The following is a 21,420-nucleotide window of genomic DNA, read 5'->3' as shown; positions in this document are numbered from 1 at the left end:
CCAGACCCAGCTACTCTCAGGCATGGCCTGAACAGCTTCCAGGCCTACAGCCACTAAGCTACTCTTTTGCTCTGTTGGCTGCCATTAAGCTGTGAGAGCTCCCTTCTCAGCAGCTGAAAGGTGTAAAAACACACTGCTTCAGTTAACAGTGGAAAGCAGAACATCTTCCCATTCATTGCTTCAGAGCCATACCTCTCAAGCTGCCAGATGTGAAACATAATGTGCTCTAGGATCCCTCCCTTCATTGTAACCTCAGTTTTGTAATTATTTTTGATGTAAATAATTTTCAACAAGAAAAAGGAAGAAACATTAGAGTTGTTTGAATTTGGAGGTAACTTTAGGGCCATAAACCCTTAAAATAAACTATGTTTGAAGTTCTGAGGGTAAAGGCGTGGTGGTAATGAGGAGGTGAGTTTAAAAAAAACAAAAACGAACAGCAGTATGTCCCCTTTACTCCCTTCATTCCCAGAAGCCAGGAGAGGAATCAAGTTTAGGTAAGAAACAAGAAAAATAAAAGGAGAGGATTGAAGGAAAAGAAGTTCAGAGCCATTGTCGTTCAAACGTTTTATTTTTATATGTATTTAAAAGTCTCACTCGAGAGGGAGTAAAGGCATTTTTGAAATTAATGAGGGTAAAATGTTTTATTAAAGGAAAATGGTGGGTCACTGCGTGCATTTCCTTACGCTATAGGCAGATTGATTGTTTTATCTTACCCTTTAAAATCTTGGGATTGGAAGTTTGGAGTGGAGGACATGGCTTATGAGAGGATGTCTTGTACAAAGTAATTAATAGAATGAAAGTTTGATAGCTACTGCCTCAGAACTATACAGAATGTTTTTTGTTTTTTTTTAATCACCTACTTATTTTTTCCTTCCTCCTGAGAACAGACAATTGCAGCAGGTTAGGTTTTCCATGACTTTTCAACAAGCTTGAAGTACATGGGGGTGGGGAGAATGTTGAACATTGGGTGGCTTGCAGGAGACCCGCACCTGTGAGTCTCTTGAGTTTTAGTTCAGCTCCTGCCATACATTTTTCCCAAAGGTGACATGAGCAGTGAAGTACTGAGCTCTCTGAGGGGGAAGAGTGCCTTCCTTAGTGTGCTTTGTACTTCCTGGTGACTGACAGACTAGTTACAGTCTCAATGGAACAATTAATGGAACAAGTTGAGAAGATTGGCATAGTGTGAAAAAATAGTAGTGTTGAAATGAAGGGAGAGATTAAAAGGCTTTTGAATGTGTGATTGTGCTACAGTTGGCGTCATCATAGATAGGCGTCATTAATGCATGCTGTTGGTTAATGGCATGAGAGAAACCCATGCTCCAATAGCAAGAGTTCAATGCAAAAATCAGGTTTATAGCGGTAGAAAGTAACACAAGATATAAACATGGTCCATATTTTGTTTAGGCCTTGTTGCAGTGGGAGAAAAGACACAAAAGAGATCGGGACATTTTAGTGTAATGAAGGATCTTTCAGGTAAGGCCTTTTTTTAACTCCTTTAAAATATCTAATTTAAGGTAACTTGTCTAGGAGTAACATTGGAATTAATATAGAAATAAAATATGTTGATATATTTAAGGTAAACATCCAGTTTCTGCATTGATGGAGATATGTAATAAAAGAAGATGGTCACCACCTGTATTCGTATTGGTGGATGATAGTGGGCCTGATCATCGCAAACATTTTATCTTCAAGGTAAGCTTGAATTCCCTTTTCTGACATGTCTAGTACTCGGTTAGGAATGATAAATCTAGTATTATTAATTTCATTTTTTTTGTATTCCAGTAGTGCCCCCAATGTGCTGGGCACGGTCCAAACACACAGGAATACAAAGTCCTTATTCTAAAGAGCTTACAATTTAACCCCAGAACCTGCAAACACTTATGCACGTTTGTAACTCTGAAGAGGCTAAAAGCCATTCTTCCCACTGCCTATTTAAATGAGTTACCTGCCGTAGTCCCATGAACAAGCTTTAGTGGAACGGCCCTTGTGAATAAGTTGAGCAGGATTTAACCCTTTTTCATTCTTTAGTCAGTTTAGTCCAGCTTACTCTCTTTCCACTTGAATCTTGCATTAATGTTTGCCACTGAAAATGACTACTCTTCTGCTAAAGAACTGACAGAGAGAAATAGATCACAAAAACGTATTAGTGACTTCTCTCCCTCGCTGGGAGAAAAATTCTCAAGCATTGTGGAAAAGATCACTGCAGTTTTACAGGAGTCCAGGCCATAACATCTTGTCCCATACTTAATTTCAAAGGTTTGCATATAGAAAGAATAAATACAGGCATATGCTTTTTCTGCCTTAATGGTAGTTTCTTACCAATTATTTTAATTTATCATGCTAAACCTGGGCTCTGTAAAGTATTAGGCAGTATTTTAGACCTACATTTCTGAACCTATCTGGCTCCTAAAATGGTCTTGGAATAAATTAGTAGTTTTAACAAAACAAGAGTTCTCACACTGCTCCATGAAGTTTGCTAAACACCGAGTCTATTGTTGTCCCCAAGGAGCAGATTCCAGAAAAGTGGGCCCACCCCTGAGAATGCATTGCTATTAATCCCAGAGTTCAGTCACAAGAAGCAAAAGCAAACCAGTAGACCAAAACTGCCTGGAGGGGATGTAGGGAGAAAGACAGTCTCTCAGCTACTATTAGGTCCCCACCTTAGTCTTATTTAATAGATCTTTATTAAAAACATTAACTAGCAACCTAACTTGCTTTAGAGCAGGGACTGTCTGTACAGTGCCTAGTACAATTGCACCCCATTCATAGTTGTTCCTTAGGTACTACTGTAATAAACACGATTAACAATAATAGACGTCATATACTCATCCCCTTTGAGGCAAGCAGTTCCTTTCTGTATCACATGAGGGAGCTTCTGAATCCTTTTCAAAGGTAGTCTCAAGTAGTGTTGGCTGATACGATGGTAAAAACACCGGAGCCCTGTGGGTGCAACAGCTTTCACTGGTGGAGCTGTAATAGTGCTAAATTACAACAGAAGTTTGCTATGTAGTCTCCCATTTGCTGTTGGAGAGGCAGCCACAGTGTACCTGGTATAACAGGCTCTGCACAATGACGGGGGAGGAAGGGTTAGCTGGGGCAGGGTTTTTTAAAATACTTGGATCTTTGCATGCAGTGTAGTTGTTGCCATGTCAGTCCCAGGTTATTAGAGAGAGAGAGAGAAGGTAGGTGAGGTCATATTTTTTTAGACCTGAAGACCACCTCTCACCAACAGAAGTTGGTCCAATAAAAGATATTAGTTGGCCCTTTGACATTTTCCTAATATGTTGTCTATCAATGTCTTGTATATTTAGATTATAAGCTCTTTTGGGCAGGAACTCTCTTATTTTGTGTTTGCAGTGAGGCTCTGATCCTGAGTGGGGCCTTGGTGTTACTAGAATATAAATATGAATAACTTGCTACATCTGAATTATACCCATATCTAAAATGAGACAGAAAGGGAAGTGAAGACACAATTTCAAGATGCAAAGTGTGCCAGCATGAGAGAAAAATGTAGAGAATGGGGAAAACTTAATGAGTGTTTTTGTACTTTGAATAATAGTGAAGAGCTCACGAATTGATGTTTTTGAGGAATCTTAATTTCCTCATCCTCAGTGCAGCCCCATAGTTTGTGCTTGCTTGTCTTTCAGCATTTAAATCCAATGGAGTTGTTCATAAATATAATAGAGACTTGAGTGAGGACATGCATGCGTGTTGCAGGTGATGCTGGAGGTGGATTTTGCCTACCTTTAATAGGAAGTTTGCATATTGCTCTTTCTGGCTCTTGCAAACAAACTTTTCCAGTACTAGTAACAAACAACTGGTTAAATCTCTTATTTTATTGTATATTTTTTCTCTTAAACAGGTGATGGTCAACGGGCATGAATACAGGCCTAGCTTTCCCAGCCTTAATAAGAAGCATGCTAAAGCCACAGCAGCAACTGCGGCTCTCCAAGCGATGGGACTTGTACCAAAGGAAAGCATGCCCAATGCCACCATCTTCAGGAGTGCCTCACACCGCTAGATATTGTTTTTTATATTGACATTATTTCAGATAATTTTATTCTGCACAAGAAAGGTATTTCCCCGTTTCATGTTGTAAATACATTGGTGATTCCCACATTGTAAAAACTGTACAGACACCTTCAGGATTTTCTTTTGTACCATCAAAAATGTATTTAAATCATACTTAGTTTTTGGTATGTTTATATTGTTTACATTAGTGATGTAATTATTTCTTAAATGACTAAATTCAACAGGCAGACTCTGGAGGGCATCAGTAATCTAAACCCTTGTTTTAAAACTCATGCAATTTCTCTTTGAACCTCATGCAAGTTCTCTTCAATATGGAATGTTAACACTTTCATACTCTTTTGTACTATAATGCAGTTTTCCCTGGTCTTGGTAAAGCTACTGTTGTAGTACTTTTGCCTATAGCCAGTACAAGGCTGCACAGCTTATCATAGTCTAGAAGAAGGCTGGTATGTACTGCTGGACAGATACTGGGCCAGTAATGTTACCCCCTCCAAGAAGGTAGGTAAATTGTGGCACTGTTGTACAATGCTAACATTACCACTTCTGTCTTGTTTGGGGTTTAAGTCAATGGTGTACTGCAACTGGCCATATTGCTTACTTTTTAAAACTAAAAAGAATAGGCAAATGACCTGGTTTAAATGGGAGGGAAGAAAGTCCAGCGATGAAATTGATGAGAATTGCAGTGTAAAAGTGTCTCTCCCCTGCATGTCCTGGTAAGGAGATATGAAATTGTCTATTCCAATCTCAAATTAACACACTGCCTGATGTTGATTGTATGAATTTGTGGTTAATGTGAATTTTAAGCTATAACAAATCTACAACTGGATGGGGGGTAGAATGATGCTTCAATTGTTGTACCCAACTCAGTCAATAAAGCCGCACAAGTTCATAATCTTAATCGTTGGTCAGTAAACAGTAATTAAGATCTGTGCCAAAGCAGTAATGTAGAGAGTATGTATCAGAGGGGGAGCAATAGTGAAATGTTTTCAGTTGTTTATAAAGTTACCAAGCTAATTTTTGGCCTCATGTTTTCTGTGCTTGTACTCCATCACAGGATGAGGGTTTTGTTTTGTTTTTTTAAGTTTGATTCCAAGTTTTGGCAGTTTTTGATAACGAAAGTAGGTGGGAAAAATAGGCAGTCCTGTTTTTCTCACTTTTTAAAAATAGCTCTAACTCGGTGACAGTAGGGGGTTTGCAAATTTGCAGTGGGGGAAAATAGTTCTCCTGTCATACTTGGCTGAGTTATAAATCTTAGAAAATAGCCACTTGCGCATGCCTAGTAGTTTGTATGCTTATTTCTTAAAAAAAAAAAATTATCCCTCAAAGCTTGTATCCTGTCAGATGCACACAACTCCACAAGCTGTCCTTTGGCCTGAGGGGAAGGAGCTTTGCACTAGGAGCCAGAAGATGAATTCTAGTCCCATTTCTTCCATGGATTAATGTCAATTCTCTATCCTTTGCACCCTTTTTTATTGAGCACTGTCCCATTTCATAGATAGTGACTGAAGGCCAGAGGTGTAGTATAAAGTCACTTTTGTTAAAGCTGGGAATAGAACCTAGCTGTCGAATATGACAGATGAGTTCCATCCATGCTTGCCTGTCAGCAAAATATATAAAATCTGTGTGCTTCGCTAGGCTATTTGTGAATTGGGACTATTCCTCCGTAACCATCTGTACAAAGTGCATTGACAAATACTATAAAGCACTGTTTAAAAATAAAAAAGTAGCATGCAAGAGTCCCAACTCTGTCCCCTGCTCTATCAGTTCACATTCCAAGCCCAGAAGCCTTATATCCAGTACTCTACTGCCCTCTAAAAAATAGTGGCACAAAGGGTTGGATTTTTTAAAATTCTAGTTGAAAAATAAAAAACCCCGTGTTCAAAGACCATTCATGTTGCAAAGTGAAGCACTCAAATAGGAAATGCTTGAATTAAAGATGATGCACAGGTAAACTTAATTACCGAATCATGCTTCCTCCTTCCCCACCAGGCCCCTGACCTCATTAAGGGAATGAAGCTGTTGATTATTGGACCCCTGCTTCATTTACTGCAGAAGTTGGAAGGTCTGTAGTGAAAGTAGACTGGAAGATTGTGGGAGGTGGCCACTAAATGCGTGTTCATGTTTGTCTAGTTGTCCACTTGATGCTCATAAGGTATTGTTTTCAGAAGTGCTCAGCACTGTTCCAGCTGTAGTCAATTAGAGCTGTGGATTTACAGTACCTATGAAAAATCATGCTCTAGTTCAGGAAGACGAGCATCGGTTGGTTTCAAGATGATCTTCACAACAAGCAGGGCTAGAAATGGTTCAATGAAAACTTGTACTCCACTATAATGTGCAAAGGAACACTCCAATATTAGAGTATTCAAATTCACAAGCCATAATGCTATCCCTTTTGCCCAACACAGAAAGTGAACCTTTTCAAAAGAGCTGGTTTAGGTTAAATAGTTCCATACAAAAGACTTAAAAGAATAAGGTTACAGCAGGAAGCACTGCAAAAGTAGATACTAGAATTAAGGTAACCTGTGCAAGATTAGTCCTGCTTAAAGGTAGAGAAAGCAATATAGATGACAGCAAGTCCTCTACAACCAGGGAAGACTTGACACTCCTGATTTCAAAGTTTAAAACTTCTGCTTGTTTTAACAACACTTTTAGGTATTTATGCATAAAATGCCAAACAAGCATTATCACCTATTTTAAAGTAACTCAACAAATTAAACTATTGTAGTTGTTTTAAAGTCATACATAAAGGCTTATGCCTGAAATGCATCCTATTTCTTTAACTCATTTTACCATCAAATTTGCTCATCTAAGTATCATAGTAAGTTAGGGAGGACACTTTATTAGAATTAAAGATTAGTGATGGTGAGTGGAGTGGTAGATCACACCAGCCTAGATGGGTTGAGATAACAAAGCTAAAATCCAAGAGCTATAGTAACTTCTAATTGACTTTCCAACTTCTATGGGGCAGCCTCTTCAGTGTTCTACATGATCTATACCAGGGCTTGGCAATGTTCGGCACGTGGCGCGGCAGCGTAAGCACCCTAGCGGGCCGGGCCAGTTTATTTACCTGCTGACGCGGCAGGTTCAGCTGGCTGCGGTTCTCCATCCCGGGCCAATGGGGGCGGCGGGAAGCCAGCACATCCCTTGGCCCGCGCCGCTTCCCACTGCCCCCATTGGCCCAGGACGGCAAACCGCAGCAAGTGGGGGCCGCGATCAGCCGAACCTGCCGCGTCAGCAGGTAAATAAACTGGCCCGGCCCACTAGGGTGCTTACGCTGGCGAGCCACATGCCGAAGGTTGCCGACCCCGATCTATACTGTGTAGTAAAAAGCATTCTACAGCTCTCCAAGGATCTGTGTCGGTTTTTTAGAGTTACTTTCAGCTAAAGTTGGGACATTTGGGTTGTCTACTGGAGGACAATATCCACTATCTACATAAACCTAGAGCACTGATACTCAGATCTAGGTGGTTTAGAAGCCAAATTAGCAATTAGCATTACCCAAAAGAGTCTCAATAGTTGAATTCATTGTTCCATTTACTATAGTACTATATATTGATATTTAAACGATATGACAGGGGACATAGTCTTTTCACAGCGAAAACAACAAGGAGTCCGGTGGCACCTTAAAGACTAACAGATTTATTTGGACATAAGCTTTCGTGGGTAAAAAACCTCTGAAGAAGTGAGGTTTTTTACCCATGAATGCTTATGCCCAAATAAATCTGTTAGTCTTTAAGGTGCCACCCAACTCCTTGTTGTTTGTGTGGATATAGATTAACACGGCTACCCCCTGATACTTGACATTTTGCTGTGAGGAAAACAAACTGAATAAGTATTATTTCATCAACTACAACTGGTTAATATATAGTAAAAGCATCCTGATTGGTTAATAATTAAATCAGTGTTTTAATATCACCTGCTGCAAGAGACAGGTTAAAGTCACTTGTGGCTTGTCAGCCTCAGTTGTTATCACTAACAGAGTGTGCTTTTCATTGTTGAATCCTTTCAAAATGTACTCTTAAAGTGACAAATTACCTGTCACATGAACAGGTTAGTCATGGTTCAGCTTTGGCAGAATACAATCATAATGAAACAGCAGGTGGATGTTTAGATTCTATTGCAGGTAAAGCTCTCCAGTTTGAGTTACTGAACGTAAGTTTAGTCAACTGATCTTACCAATAGCATTGAAACCCTTCCTTTTTAGATGACAGCTGTGCTTCTAGTTACATTTAGTTACTGCTAAGAATAAACGTTACTTGGGAGGGATACCACTCTGTTTTTTGCTTTAAGTTTCATAGTGTAAAGGAGTTAAGTTATCACTGGTAGGTGGATAAGTGTCACAACTTGTTATACTTATTAGATTAGTTTCTCATTTTATACCTTTAATGAAATGTGAAGGTTTACAATTACAATTCATTTAGCTATCATGGTTTAATCTAGAGGACAACCACTATTTAATCCAATCATTGTCTTTATACTGAAAGAAGTAATCACTGACCTCCAGTGTTCAATAGCAGAGGAGCCACTTCACCTTCTGTAGAAACTAGAAGTGGTTCCTCTAACAGTTCTGTACTCTTAACAATGGTGAAAATATATTAACCCTTAAGAGGCCCTCACTCTTAATTCTAAACAGGAGAAAACACAAGATTACCTTGTTTATAAAAATTTTATTTAAAAACATTAAAAGACAAATGCAGCTGTTGCAGGTTTTGAGAGGGGCAGTGTTCTTGCAGGACTATTCAGAATATTTGTTTTTCCACTGAAAGTTGCTTTTGCAAGTAGGCAATTCTCCCTTCCTGGTACACGATAGCATCCGTAGAGTGTTGACCAAATACTACTAGTCTCATTTCATGAATTAAAATAGCATACTTAGGATTTCCAGATGTAAGCATAGTTTCTCATTTCTAGGAGTCGTATAGAAGACTTTCCTAATGTTGGAAGTTGAATCAATTGATCCAACGTTTTAAGATGCAATCCACACTTAGTGAGGTCCTTCCACATAGTTTCCTGTGGAAATTCAGTTTCACAAAAGAGGTAGGTAAGATGCTTTTCTTTCAAACTACTAATCATATTTTATACCCATTTTTGTGCCAATGAGCAGTAGATATTGAAGAGCTGCCTAGTCTACTGGTGGAGTAGCAAATGATAGGGACTGGGTTAAAGCCATCAGTTTAATGAACATGCTTTTCCACTGTTATGACTAGGAATCCCAGCCTCCTCACTACTGATAAAACCTTGTAAACTGGCTACTCTAAAGTGGCCAACAAGTGGGTGTTAGCCATTATCCCAAGTGAAGAGCAGTTTTTTCCATTCAGTAGTGTCTTGTTTCTAGTGATAAAAAGTATTAACCCTAACATGGAAGACACCCTTTAGGCTACTTACCTTATTTAAGATTCTCTCTGTGTTAGTGTTAAACACGGCCGTTGGCTCATGGGTGTATAATACAGCAGAAAAAGCTCCCTTCTGTGCAGATTTGAGCAGCATGGTCAAAGTATGCAGACAATGAGGCATGACAGGACCCGTGACCTCCAAGCTAAATATATCATTATAACATGAGTGAACCGGTGTTTTCACATTGATGCTTCGAGCCTGAAGACAGTAAGTTACATATTCAGTGTCTGATACATCAAGATTAGTGACAAACCTTATTTTTCATCTACTTCAAAATTAGCTTTAATTCAAGGTTCTTAAAGTGCTTTATGAATATTAGACATTAAGTTATTCATTATCCCTACAAGGCATGGGCTATAGTGTGATTATTATATAAATATACTAAACCCTAATGCACACGAACACTACACAATATGGTAGGTAGAGTGTAACTGCATGGGGAATGTAGTTTGAGAGAATGTAAACAACCCATAATGGAATTTGGCCATGATACCATAATTAATAACACTATTCTTTAGGCTCCTCTGCCTCTTAAGGACTGTTGGTAAGACACTGTTTCAGATCATATCTAAAGTGGGCAGCTCCAGCAGCCAACACAGCTCAAGAGATCTAACCAGATTATCAGTACAACAGGAGTTTTAAGAGAATACGTGAAAAGAGCGACCTTAGTGACTGGGGAAGGGGGGGAGAAAGGTGGCAAGTATTGTTTTAATCCTGTGTCTTGAAGGTGAGACTATGTACAACTAAGCCTCCAAATCCTTTAAATCTGTGCTACAACCTGAAACCCCAATAGAGAGGTTTGTAATTAAACTGCTAATTCAACATCAAATTATAAACAGCACAAATGGCACCACTAAGATATCTCTAGAGGGGCAGTAACCACAAAGATATATGAAGGAACAAAGCCTTCCCTTTCCTTCCTGAAGACAGACAGCACCAGAACGTCACTCTTTCCTTTGTGTTTTACCTTGAGCGTTTGCATTGTTGCACCTCGAAAAGCAACTGGGGACAGCAGTGTTGGTGGGAGTCCTGCTTGAGGGCCTGCAGCAGCTACTAAACTCTTACAGTTTATCAAGAAGTTCAGCAACATGAATGTGTTTGTTCCTTTCACTAATGCAACAGATTCAGGCTTGTGATCCACTTGCACTTCATTTTTCTCTTTACGGCTATGTTGATATGGGTCAAAGGAAACATACAAGAAGTTTAAGGGCATCAAATGCACCAGACCAAGAATTAAAGTCAAGTAAAAATTCACTGAAAAGAGGTCTATGCTAATTTACATTTGCTCTGGAAAGGTAAAGAACTCAAAAATAGCTTAGGCCTAATCTTTAGCTTTATTGAAACCATGAGGCAAGGAATGTTCTCCAGCTTGTTTGTTTTGTAATTAACAAGTCATTAAAGGGAAATTGTTTAGTTTAACAGCCATTCATGGAGAGCCTTTACTAAAACAGTTTTGTGTTTGTGGTTTTAGAAAAATTGGAGTGTGAAATAAAGTACTGTTCCCAGTTTTAGGTTTGTACTAGTACATTATAAGTTTGTGTAGACAAATATCTTTAACCAAACCGTCAGCTTGTCTAATAAAAGTCTTCCTACTGAACCATTCTGGAAGGTGACAAACAGCTTATGATCTGTAGGGGTGAAGTGTCTTTGATATCGCCACACTAGTCATGTATAGATTACCGAGAAGGCAGTTGAACAAAGGAAATTTCACCTAGCATGCTATGTATGGCTTTACAAGTAAAGTTTGCTGATTATTCCTTATCTTGGCAGAAACAGGTGGAATTGGTTCTTATATCAAAATACAAAAACGCATCAAGTACAAAGACACATGCCATAATAGTTTGGATATGGATGTGTAGAAATACCAGTTGACAGAAAACCTAGAACTGACATGATTTGTTGACATCATTTCATCACAGGCGCCCACCCTGTAGCTGTATAACAGGTGGTATATTTCTGTTATGCCACATGGAATCTATAGTGCCTAGTATTGGGTAAAATTTATAACCAGATAAGCTTGAGCCAGAAACCAATTTTTCCATTAAAAGAAAACTGTACTTTAAATACACAGGTAAGAGAGAATGCAGTTACTATTACTCTAAGCCTAATCAGAACGCAGGTCAGTAACAGGTGTATTTTCACTCATTACGTTTTATATTGTGATAGAATCTACGTTAATATTTGGTACAATAAAAAGTGTAGTCACTTAGTGATTCTGTAACAATATTTTCTGCTTTAAAAAAATGCAAACCCGCACTGTTAAGTATAGAAGGAGATAGAGCATTTATGAACACTTACTGTAAAAATTGTATCACTAACTGAAAATTCTACAGAATCATCATTATTGCACACTCATTGATGGATTATGATTCAAAAACCACCGATCTTCACAGAGAAATGAAGTACTCCAATGCATGTTTTTGATATAGTATATTATGGTAATCAAAGGATACAGTTTGATAGAAATTGCATCTGGCTTTTTAATCTTGTCTTGGACTCCCATTTCCTCAAGCCAAGAGAAACTTTCATCGTCACTCACTCCTTGTTCCCTAGGAAAAACAGATTAAGATGGTTAAAATACTCCACATTAGTATCTATTAAATTGTCTAGGTAGTGGCAAGCCCATTTAAATTCCAGACAGACAGTTTTGTTACATACTCTCCATCTTCAGTGTTTTTGCCTGTTTCAGGACTGTTAACTTCTGTAGCCAAGTTTGTTTCAGAGTTTTTCTGTGTGTTGCTCCTAGTTTCTTCTACCAAAGGTAAAGAAAATTCTATGCCTGAGTAGGGAAGGTAAGCAAATGAATGGTTTACATACATAACTGTGTTAGAATGTGAATTTTGTATGTTATTCAAATCTTATTGGAAGGAACTCTGTCTTACCTTCATTTCTCATGGCTTCCCTTAAACCCCTGGTTGTGGGGGAAATAACAGCTGTGATAACATCACTTCCTGCAAGGCCTGCTGCACGAAACAGCACAGTAAATTGGTAGGTACAAACATAAAAATAGGGACACAGCTTGGCTTTGAGAAGATTATATAGGGAAGTAAAACTGACAGACCTGCAGGTTAGAGGAAAGAGAAGTTATAAAATTTTAGATGACCATTCTGTAAGACTTTTTTTAAACTATTGCCACCTGCTAAAACAACCACCTGGATCTCAAATAGGTTGAAATAAAATACTCCATAAAGTTTCTCAGTTTTAGGGTATTGTAGATAACATGCACCTAGTATTATCAGGTTTGAAAGAGGTGATCTTGGAACAACTAGGGCCAAATTTTCAGGACTTATCATCCACTGTGCTGAGATCTTTTGATAAAGTCTGGCCCTGATTGTAGATGCTGAGCTCTTTTGAGAAGTTTACTCTTTAGTGTATTAATTCCCACAAAGCATTAAAGGAAACTTGTTAATAGTTTTGCAAAATTCTCTCCAATCAACAGCTAGGCTTGGAAAGGCATTCAACACAAAAAGTTAGCCAGTCTTAAGACTCTACAGCTATTGAGAGTATTCAGCTCCCTTTACTATGGTAGAAGGATTTTATAAGAGCTTTGCATGTCTGCTTCATGTAGCCATGAGAAAGAGGTTGTCCTACCGTAGTAACCGTCAAATTTTACAAACACCTATTTTACAAGTGATCAATTTTATGAACCATTTTTCCCAGTTAGGGGGGGGGGGGGGGAAGAGGAGGCACGGATTAGGGGGGACACAAAAATAATCACTAATGAAAGTGGTGTCTATGAAGAACAAGTCAATATCTCTTTACATTTCAATGCATCAGAAGTTGCTTTGCAGTGGTTCGAAGGCCAAGAAAGCAATGCACCATACTGCAACATATGCACTGTACCCTATGGTAATTTTGAGGTGTTCACTTTTAAGACCTCCTCAATCCCCACTAGTTTGTAAAATATGGATTCTATTGTAGTAACTATTGTTCAAGAGTTGCCTCTGTATTTACACTTGTAGAATATGGTGTCCCTGGTGACTAGCTGTGAAACTACCTTGATAGAGTTATATGCAGTGTTGTTGTAGCTGGGTGGATCCCAGGATATTAGGGAGACAAGGTGAGTAATATCTTTTATTGGACCAACTTCTGTTGGCGAAAGAGACAAGCCATTTCACCTTGAATGGTTCCTTGAAATGTGTGTGTTAACTATAAAAATAACAGGATACAGACTAACAGGGCTGCTACTCTGAAACCTGTGTTAACTATGTTTGCTAAACAATCTGTTCCACCTTGTACTTAACGGTGTAGTAAGTTTTTCAGACCTGCATCTCTCACCCACCTTGTCTCTTTGATAAAGTTATGTCCATTGGGAAGGACAATGAGAGATCTCACATGAGGGTCATCAACCTACTCTACTTGAGGGAGTGCAATCCCCCATCTGTCTGTTTCTTCCCCCAAACCAGAGAGGCCTGATGTTAATTAGAATTCCAAGGTAAAGAGGAAGATGGGAGGACTATCAGTGCAAACCCAGAACAGTTATTGGTAAGTAACCTTTCTTCTTAGAAAGCCTCTGTACATTCCCGCTGTGGGAGATTAGCAAGGAGTGCCCCATCAGGATGGCAGACGGTGAGTTTTTAACTGAAAAGGACTGTAGCACTGCTCTCCCAAACTGGGCATTGGAGAACGATGCTAAATCCAAGGAGCAGTGTCTGGTGAAAGTGCATCAAACTCCAAGTCGCTCCTATGCGTGACTCCACCCTGGGAACCTTCCTAATGCTTGCTACTGACACTGTGGTGGCTCTCATGGAGTAGGTCTTTAAACCAGGAGGTACTGGATTCTTAGCTAATATCTATACATCTCCTTAACCAGTGAGAGTCTGTTTGCTAATGGGCTCTCTTTGGCATCTCTCCACATATGCGATAAAAAAACCTATTAGATTTTCTAGAGGCCATGGTCTTTTCCAGATAAGAAAAGAGCACCCTCACTAGGGTATGGAGGTAAGTTTCCTTGGGTAGGTATGGGGTCTGTTACGAACAACACGGGGAAGGGAAAACATTGACAGGTGGGAACCTGAGATCACCTTAGGCATGAAGCTGAGCTGGGCCTAATGGCACACTTGTCTTTGTGGACCACAGTGTAAAGGTTCGGTGATCAAAGCACTAAACTCACTAACCCTCCTAGCAACTGTACCTACAGATGCTCGAGATGCTTACACTAGAGGCTCCCGGGAAGGGCCCATTAGCTTTGTTAGACAAGATTTAGGTCCCACAACAGCAGAGGCTCCCTAAAAGTGGTGATGGGGGAATGTATTCACCATGCCCTTCAGGAAACTGGAGATTGTAGGCAGAAAGAAGATTGGTTTGCCCTTAACCAGAGAACAGTCCAAGTTAATAGGCGTTGAGATGCCTGGCTCCAGAGAATTGTGGAGAAGAGGTGACAGTAGTGCAGTTAATCTCCAAGGCCCTTGTGGGTTGGAAAGTATGAAAGAAGAAGAGGGATGTCCCTGTCCCTTTCTTCTTCTACTTCTGCCCCTCTTGTGAGATGAGCTTCCTCTTCTATTGCCTTTTCCCAACAGGCACCTACATAGACAGGTGTCTGCAGTGGAGGAGAGATTTGGAGTCAATGTCAAGGGCAGCAGCGCTGAATGAGGAGTAGGCTGTGAGGTGATCAGTTCTTGTGTCATCGCCAAAGCTACTGATGCTTTCAGAGGCAGTACCAGTTTGGTCTTGGGTGCTGCTTTTGATTTCCCAGCAGTGCTGGATAAAGCATTTGCTCCTAGAATGAGGCAGAGGAGATTCCATCTTGAGCCCCTGATAGAAGGCAGCAGAGAGGCTGGACTGGCAAAGTGAGTCTTGTGTCAGAGAGCCTCAGCAAGGAGACTGGTCTAGGTACCTCCAACAGAGCCAGAGTATCAGGCTGTAGACATTGAGAAGCCAAATGAATCTGGAGACTCAAATGTTTCCCCATTCCAGCCTGGGGAGTGAAGGTGTGGGAAACGGCACAGTGGGTCATCGAGTAAGTCTTTGTTCAGCTGTAGAAGGCACCAGACATGAGTGACAGTCTCCAATACGATTTGGAGATAGGAGGTATGCCTCTTGAAATCTTTATGGGGCTCTGGCCCTGACATGACCCTAGAAAGGGGCCAAAGGCTCTTGAGATAAGGGCAAGCTATGTATACTAAACTATCCTATACTACTATACACCATCTTCTTATTTTCTCATAAGTTAGACTAAGGGAAGATCTAGCCTGAGGACAAAAGCAAGATCTGTTTGCTTTCTCTGGTGGTGACAAAGAAACTGAGGCATTTGGGGGATGCACGCACAATCCCTTATACAGAGTAGGGTGATGATGTCACCGTCATGTGAGGTCTCTTGTGCACCCCTAATAGACACTGCTTTGAGACAGTTCTGCAGCTCAACAGAAGGGATACCACATACTCACAAGTGGGAATACAGAGACCCTCAAAATGATAAATATTCTTGGCGAAAGTGTTTTCCACAGGAATGAGGACAAATAGATAATTAAATTAAAATACAGTAATCCAAGTACTTGGGTTTACCAAATCCAGAAGTTTTTCAGTTCAACTTACCACTCACTCATTAGAACCTGTTGCAGTGTTTCATCATGTGACCAAAGACTAGTCTTTCCAGCTATTTTCCTATCTGCTCCAATACGAGGGAATAGCTGTAGCCATGGCAGTGAAGGGTGAAGCCAATAAATAAGACTTTGCTGGAATGCACAGCGGAGTTCCGTGGACAGCTTTGGTTCCTAGATTCCAAACACAGTGTTTAATAAGATTGGTAATATCTTTCTTCTCAGAGAGATAGACAGTCTCCTTTTCTGGCACTTCAAGCATTTATTTTACATATAAACCTAAGGCCTTGTCTACTCTAGTGAATAGCCCCAATTCAGCAAGTGGTAGGCAGCAACTAGGGAACTGCACCAGTACTGTTTGCACTGTTGTACACCCAGTTCAAGGTCTAAACCTTAATTTAACAACCTCACAGTTGTTGCAAACCCTGACTTTCCTTTTTCTGCAGTAGGTGGTCAGCACTGGTGCAGTTACATCAGTTGCTCAATAAGGGCTATTCCCAGTGTACACAAGAACTTAAACAAAAAAAAACCCCTCAACAACAGATCCTCCACACTCAGTATCTCCATTATATTTAACATGATTACAGGAGAATGATTACCTGTATGCTTTGTGGGAAATTGATTGATGTTGCTCTACAGTGCTGGGCAAATCCTTGAGCCTCTTCTTGTGCCTTTAAATGCTCTGCCCAAGTAAAAGGTTGGGAAGAAGTGAATAGAAGTCGAGTTTTAATACTCCAGTCTGCAGGAAATTCTGTGCTTGGTGAGGAGGAAACATCAGGTATGGAAACAGGTAAATGAAGATCCTTACAAAATAGAAATAATGTAAAGTCAAAATACACGAAAAATATTTTTCATCTAAAAACTATCAGTCAGTGTTTTCGGAAAGCATACAGACACTCATGCTTCAAGGCATAAGTCAACCACTGACAAGGGTTAGGGAAAGTTTTTTCCTCAGGGAAAAAGTTATTTCATAATTGGCCACTATGGGGGTTTCTTGCACTTTCATTTAAAGCACCTGATACTGGCAAGCATATAAGATACACGAATTGATAGACCACCGATAGGAGTCCATGCAAAGAAAGCATGGAAGTCCTTGCAAAAACAACTTTTACCTTTATTGCACTGGACAGAAGCATTCCTGACCCATTGATTGCTATGACAGTAAATATAACAGTACCCAGTACTTAGTCATTGTAGAGGAACACACATGTGAAATTTAAGTTGTTCCTTGTTTACAAATACCTTAAACTGTTAACATTTATGATAATTTTAGAAAAATGTATTTTGTATTTCAGTTTATATCAATTAAAATAGACTAGCCAAAATCACTGTTTTGAGTCACGATCACTTTCCAGCTCAGATATACATACTCACACAATACTGCAGTGTTTGGGTTACAAACGGCAGGAGGTTTTCATCCAAATAAAAACAAGTTGTTTTCACTGACATCTTAAGAGACTTGTCTATGTATTTGTTGTTTTTTATTATGTACAAGTTTAAGAAGATATGAATTCTATGCCAGGTCAGACCAGTGGTCCATCTGAGCCAGTCACCATTGTCGGTGACTGGACAGTACCAAATGCTTCACAGGCGGTGCATGAAATCCTTTAGGCAGTAAGGGATAACTGTCCCCTTAGGGAAAGTTTCCTCCTAACCCCTGATACAAGTTGGCTGAAATCTAGATTTTGACTGTCAACTTGAAATCTAGAGAGAAAAGGTGGGTGTGGTAATATCTTTTATTGGACCAACTTCTGTTGGTGAGAGAGAGAGAAGCTTTCGAGCTTACACAGAGCTCTTCTTGTTCTGAAAGAGCTGTGTAAGCTCAAAAGCTCGTCTTTCCTACCAACAGAAGTTGGCCCAATAAAAGGTATTACCTCATTTACCTTGTCTCGCTAATATCCTGGTACCAACACGGCTACAACAACACTGCATACAACTTGAAATCTAGTCAGCTTCAAAAAGTTAGTTTCAGGAATTACACCCTACTAAAGTCAGTTATCAATGTTTGTAGTTTTACATTTTATTATTTTTTTTAGGGGTTTCTCTCTTTTCTGTTACAGCACTGAAATATCTATAGGGACAACAGGGGAAGTGAATGACTATACAAGCAGACAAGAAAACGGTTATAGAAGTTTCTGTGAGAGGCTCAAATAGAAAAATTATTTCAATTTGTTTACATCTCTTTCTGTTACAGTAAATTTGCATGTGTCAAGTAGTAAAGATTTCAGACAAAATATGAATTTTAAGTTGGTGTCAACTTAATACTGAACTTCAAGACATTCTAAGAAAAAGTCCTAGAATTGTAACATTCTATTAAAATCTAGATGACACTGAACAGAAAGCTACAAAAAAAAAAAAAGTAAGCTTTTTCTGCATGATGAAATGTTAAACACCCCAAAAACAATATTTATGGCTTCCTACATTGGTTAATGTGGTATCTGCTCTTTCAGAACACTCTTCTTTCCAGGTGGATTTATTTTCTTGAAGAGGATCTAAAAACTAAAGAAAGAAAGAGTTATTAACTTAATCTAAAGCACAGCAAAGTTGAGAGTTAAATTGACAATTTTGTTTTAAGGCTGATCTTTAAGTGTAATTTCATGAGATATTTAAAACTGACCATTATCAATAGCACATATTAGAATATTTCACCCTCTGGTGGCAACAATTAAAAGGCATTTTGCAGATGTAAATACACTTGTAAGTTTAGTGATTTTCTTAGATTGTACTCCAAATGTATTGGAAAGTTTGGGCTCGGAGAGTCCCTTTCTTCAGCTAAATAGCTTGAGAATTATAAAAATTGCACTACTGAACATACACATCCTCCTTTGTGTTAGCATAGTATGGAGCACACTAAATGAGAGCAACAAGCAAATTTTCCTATCGTTCCTTTAATTGTTTTATACACAGATACAATACTTTTGTGCAACACCCCTCCCCACAACCTTAACAGTTAAACCAGTGGAACCTGCTTCTCCCTACCAAAAAGCTTTTCTTAAGTTGTATAAAAGTGGCTTTAATTCTACATATGACAAAGTTTTAAAAAGCCTTGTAAGTAGTTCACAAAACAGTATTACCCCACTAGACACTTCTCCAACCACTACTCATAACGAAGCCTGGGGGGGGAGGGAGGGAAGGGGGAGGGGGCTAGATTTACAGACTCTAAATAGTCTGAAAGATATCCATGTGACACTAGGACAGGGTGTTAATTCCAGTAGGAGAATATATTTCTGTCCCCTTCTGGGATTTCACTAGGTGCAAGGGTATGCAGTGCTCTCTGGGCATGGATTTAAACTGGTTGACAACTTTTTGCCCAAGAGTTTGCTGCCCCCCCCTTTTTTGGGAGGGGGGTGGATGGCGGGGGGGGAACCAAGTGGCTTTGACTGAACTTTTTTATTTATTAAAAAAGACAAAAGCAAAAGTGTCTTTTAGGTCCCAACCACCACCCGACTCACTTTTTTTCCCTTCAGAGAGAGGGAAAAAAATTCCAACCAGGGATGGGATGCTATTTATCAGAGGTGAACTTTACTAGGTAAAATCACAGTATTTACTGCTCCAGGAAAAACTTGTTTGTCCCAGTTTAAGGCATTTTCTATTTTAAAAACTGTTTCGCTAATGCATACTACCTTATATTTAGTTTTAGTTACGTATTCAAATTGTGATTACATAAGTCAGTATATTAATTTAGGGTTGTATAAATAAAAAGTAAAACTGCAGTGGGCTTAATATATGTAATTATAATACTGAACATCAGAATGTCCGTATACACTTTGGTTTGATATTTTCTCAAGGAAGTTGTACCCGTCCACTCATATTTCAGTTTTCAATATTTTATCAACAAAAAATCAAAAACATTTGATTGTATGAAAATGGCAATAATGCAGAGTTGTAGACTAGAAGCATTAAGTAATCAGAAACATGCAGAGTTTCAGACTATCAGTCCAGGTCCATTTGGCCATCCAGCATTCGTAGCAGCTTTCTGAGCCTTTTCCTCAGTTACCAATGGATGTACCCAAAGTTTGAAGAGATTCATTCTATGCTTACCAAACTGGCTGGACACAGATGAAATTCTTTCCCCCAGTTTCCTGGTTTAAACTGGATTTAGGCCAGTATTTACCAGCACCCTGTCCTAAACTAGTTTTTCCTGGGAAATTACCAATGCTGATTCTAACCGCACCCCAAAACCTCCCATAATTTTTACAAAAATAAAGTTATTTGAATCAACTCTAGTGCTATCGATAATTCCTAGCTCTTTTTATCAGCAGATCTCGAATGGTCCGTCTACACTGCCGTAAGAGACCAGTGGCACAGCCACAGCTGCCCTGTATCAGCTAATTCAGGCTGGCAGAACTCAGATTAAGGGGCTACAAAATTGTAGTGTGGATGTTTTGGGCTTGGGCTGGAGCCCAGGCTCTGGGACACTCTCCCCCGACCAGGTTTCAGAGCCTGGGCTCCAGTTCAAGCGTCTACACCGCCATCGTACAGCCCCGGCCGCCTGAGCGCGAGTCACCCCACTAGAGGTCTTCTATCTACTGCACTGTAGACCTACCCAAAGTGCTTTGCAAAGGTCAGCCAGTACCCACCCTACTGAGGGGGAACCTAAAGCTCAGCGGGGTGCAGTGACCAGTGGGCCCCTATTAGTGACAATGCCAGAAACACAACCCGGTCTCCTGAGTCCCAGCCCATTGCTCTGTCCACTGGACCACACCGCCCCTATTAGCGTTCCCCCCTCTGCTAGCGGGGCCTGGGGAGCAAACCCGACCCCACCCAGCCAAGCCCCTGGGGGCGGGGGTCCGCCAGGGTCCCGTAGCTCGGGGGGGTCGGTACCTGCCAGAGGGGGTGTCTGGGAGCCTGGCTCCCCGGCGGGGGCCGCTGCTCCTGCAGCTCGGGGGTGTCCGGGGCGCGGCGTACGGCGGTGCCGGGGCGCGGCGCGTTGTCCAGGCTGGAGAAGGGATTGCGCCGCCCCGGTCTGGGGAAAGGGCGCGGAGCGGTGGCCGGGTCCGCCTGGGGGCAGGGCGGGGAGGCGGCCTCGCTCCTCCGGGCCCTTTTCCGCTTCAGCCGCAGCGTCTCTGGCGGCCTCTTGAAGCCGGGCGAGTAGCCGGGCACCGCGGCGCACATGGCGGGGCCGGGCCGGGCGCTGGCGGCGGGAGCCGGGCTCCGCTCTCCGAATTCTGGCGCGCAAAGCGGCGAGCCCCGCCCCGGGGCGGACCGGCACCTTCGAGCCTCCCCCGGGGCCCCGCGCTGCTGACGTGAGCAGCGACCCTCACGTCTCCCAGAACTGCCTTCGAACGCAGGCGGGCACCACCGCACTAGGAACATTTGGTTCACGTTTGAAAGTTTTCTTTGCATCCAGACGATTTAGAGACTTGCTTTTCTAAACGAATTATAGCTTAAACCCTGGCGCACGGAACAGTGGCTGGGGGGTAAGATGTACACTATACCCCCTAATTTGAATCTTGCA

At 40.7% G+C, this 21,420-nt stretch overlaps 2 protein-coding genes across 2 annotated transcripts in view; one reads left to right on the top strand and one right to left on the bottom strand.

Annotated features, from left to right (window-relative positions):
• The window catches only part of SON (SON DNA binding protein), a 55,754-nt gene extending 50,824 nt beyond the window's left edge, over positions 1-4,930 (top strand). Inside the window, exons 9-11 of the mRNA XM_029911595.1 lie at positions 1,405-1,473; positions 1,577-1,692; positions 3,863-4,930. Of these exons, the coding sequence (XP_029767455.1) occupies positions 1,405-1,473; positions 1,577-1,692; positions 3,863-4,021 (344 nt within the window). The 3' untranslated portion in view covers positions 4,022-4,930. The remainder of the gene's footprint in view (positions 1-1,404; positions 1,474-1,576; positions 1,693-3,862) is intronic.
• Positions 4,931-8,806: 3,876 nt separating this feature from the next.
• On the bottom strand, positions 8,807-21,089 carry DONSON (downstream neighbor of SON). Its single transcript, XM_024197051.2, has 10 exons — positions 20,787-21,089; positions 18,384-18,461; positions 16,562-16,765; positions 15,958-16,136; positions 12,306-12,484; positions 12,082-12,202; positions 11,877-11,972; positions 10,391-10,589; positions 9,415-9,621; positions 8,807-9,039 (listed from the first exon to the last, which is right to left on the bottom strand). Exons 1-10 carry the CDS (start codon positions 21,075-21,077, stop codon positions 8,902-8,904), a joined length of 1,692 nt encoding a protein of 563 aa, XP_024052819.1. The 5' UTR covers positions 21,078-21,089; the 3' UTR covers positions 8,807-8,901.
• Between the last annotated feature and the right edge of the window lie 331 nt (positions 21,090-21,420).

The sequence above is a fragment of the Terrapene carolina genome, unplaced genomic scaffold (genome assembly GCF_002925995.2).
Source record: "Terrapene carolina triunguis isolate 2854851 unplaced genomic scaffold, T_m_triunguis-2.0 Scaffold31, whole genome shotgun sequence".
Lineage (NCBI taxonomy): Eukaryota > Metazoa > Chordata > Testudines > Emydidae > Terrapene > Terrapene triunguis.
Note: the sequence above shows the minus strand (reverse complement) of the source record. Positions and strands in the feature narration are given on the sequence as shown.

Coding starts and splice junctions, on each gene's coding strand:
- DONSON (XM_024197051.2), bottom strand. CDS start 21,077: ATGTGCGCCGCGGTGCCCGGCTACTCGCCCGGCTTCAAGAGGCCGCCA. Junction 10,590..11,876: donor GATGCAATTTCTATCAAACT/GTATCCTTTGAT, acceptor ATATCAACATAG/CCGTAAAGAGAAAAATGAAG. Junction 9,040..9,414: donor CAGAGAGAATCTTAAATAAG/GTAAGTAGCCTA, acceptor GAATTTCCACAG/GAAACTATGTGGAAGGACCT.